This window comes from Macrobrachium nipponense, chromosome 2 (assembly GCF_015104395.2).
Source record: "Macrobrachium nipponense isolate FS-2020 chromosome 2, ASM1510439v2, whole genome shotgun sequence".
NCBI lineage: Eukaryota > Metazoa > Arthropoda > Malacostraca > Decapoda > Palaemonidae > Macrobrachium > Macrobrachium nipponense.
The window spans coordinates 65240735-65242592 of NC_087201.1; the positions used below are offsets into that span (position 1 = coordinate 65240735).

Sequence of the window (1858 nt, forward strand, 5' to 3'; positions counted from 1 at the left end):
AAGATTACTTTAGCCAAAGAGCGACTTGTTGTCTGTTTGACATTTTTAAGAATATCTGATCTTTAGATTTTGTTGCTAAACTTATGTGTACTTACCGGGATGTGCTCTGTGTCTTTGAAACAGACGATTCTGGCAGAACTGGCAATGGAGGGGGACAAAGAGTTCCCAGATGGGTGTAGACTTTTTGGTGACTGCCATTACTATTAGACATTTTACTGTTCGGGGTTTTTGAGTTAGTCTGTAAGACTTGATTACTTGATTGATTAATTATTTATTCATTGTTAATAAACGTTAATGTTATGATGCGACTCTCTCATTTTCATTACCTGTTAGAATGGAGAGAAAGAGGTGGAGAGTGGAGAGAGAGAGATTGCTGAGAGAGAGAGAGGTGTCGGTGCTGGAGAGAGAGAGAGAGAGAGAGAGAGAGAGAGGCGCTGTGTGTAATACTGTGTGTTGGTTTGCCTTCCGTTCGTGCTACACGCTTACCTAATGTAATGCGGGAATCTCCCCATTACATATGGTTTATTTGATATATCAAAATGTATATGTCAAGTGAATCATCACATTCTAGTTTAAACAAAGAAACTCAGTGGTAGTGTCAACTTGTTTCCAATAAAAATCGTTCTTCTTCAATATTATGACTATGACATTAGAAGAGAACGTGGTTAATTCAGATATAACATGCTTAGTATTACTGAGAAACGCATCCACGCTTAACACATGCACGATAATTTGGAAACATTCCTCCTTAGTTTTATATCTCACTGAAGAAACGCACCTCATAAATGCTGCCATCAATTATATCTACTTTTTCCCGTGAAATTTACAATTAATGGACGGTGCTTTTCAAACAGGTTTAAGGTTTTCCAAATTTCTGAATTCAATATTTATGCTAGGGTAAGCATAAATAAAAGTAATGTGAAAAAAAAAATATCTGGTGATTTATACGAAAGGCGGCTCTGCAAATAGGGGAAGACAAAACATATTCATCATCGCCCTTCAACCGCTAGCGGCGCTAGCAGCCGCCGAAAAACTATGCCATTCATGTGTTTCCTGTCTTTCACTTTTACAGTTCAAAAAGTAATTTTGACGTGCATCTTTTGGACAGAAAGATCACATAGAAGCATATCAGATGACGCATGGAGTTTTCAAGAAAAAAGTAAGGGGAAATAGTTGGAAGCAAAAATGGCCTTCGAAGTATGAAGGTAGAAAAACTCGTAGTAAATGGCAAAATGAAGAAAGACTTAAAGAGAATCTTAAATGCGTACGTTAGATATGGCAGACCTTGTCCGTAATTCGTCTTGGCAACCCAATTCTGTTTTATATCATTTAATCCTTAAAATCAATACAACTCTTGAAAACCAAATGATGAACACAAAATTAAGTACAATATACAGAACAGTTGTGATTGCGGGCCTCTGCTGAAACAAGAGTTTTAAGTGATTCAAATCAAGGTATATAGAGACCCTTATTCTATATACCTTGATTCAAATATTGGGCATACTAAAAATAACATATCGCCAAGACAGTGCTTTTACAATATGCACTTGGTATTGAAGGACATTAGCTTCTAGGGAAAAACAAACTGTTTCAGTTTTAGCGGTAACTAGGAACTCAAAATTTGGAAATATTACCACAGGGAAATGAATAGCTCCAAGATACTCACAATTAAAAAAAAATGAAGTTCCACGGCACTGATAGTAGTCCTTCGTGCAAACAAAGCCATAAAGTGTAACGAAGTGAATTAGGTTTCTTTGCGTTGAAGGGCTACGTGACCACGATTGTGTCTCAAGCAAATGCCTTTAGACCATCGAAGATGCAGGTGCTCAGGGAACTTTTGAAATACTGGTCCCCAAAA

General features: G+C 37.1%; 1 protein-coding gene across 1 annotated transcript in view; it reads right to left on the bottom strand.

Moving 5' to 3' along the window:
• Window positions 1-447: 447 nt before the first annotated feature.
• LOC135221442 (uncharacterized) overlaps window positions 448-1858 on the bottom strand; it is a 12838-nt gene continuing 11427 nt past the window's right edge. The window contains exon 4 of the mRNA XM_064259206.1: window positions 448-1858. This exon is cut by the window's right edge and continues 459 nt beyond it. Coding sequence (XP_064115276.1) covers window positions 1789-1858 — 70 coding nt within the window. The 3' untranslated portion in view covers window positions 448-1788.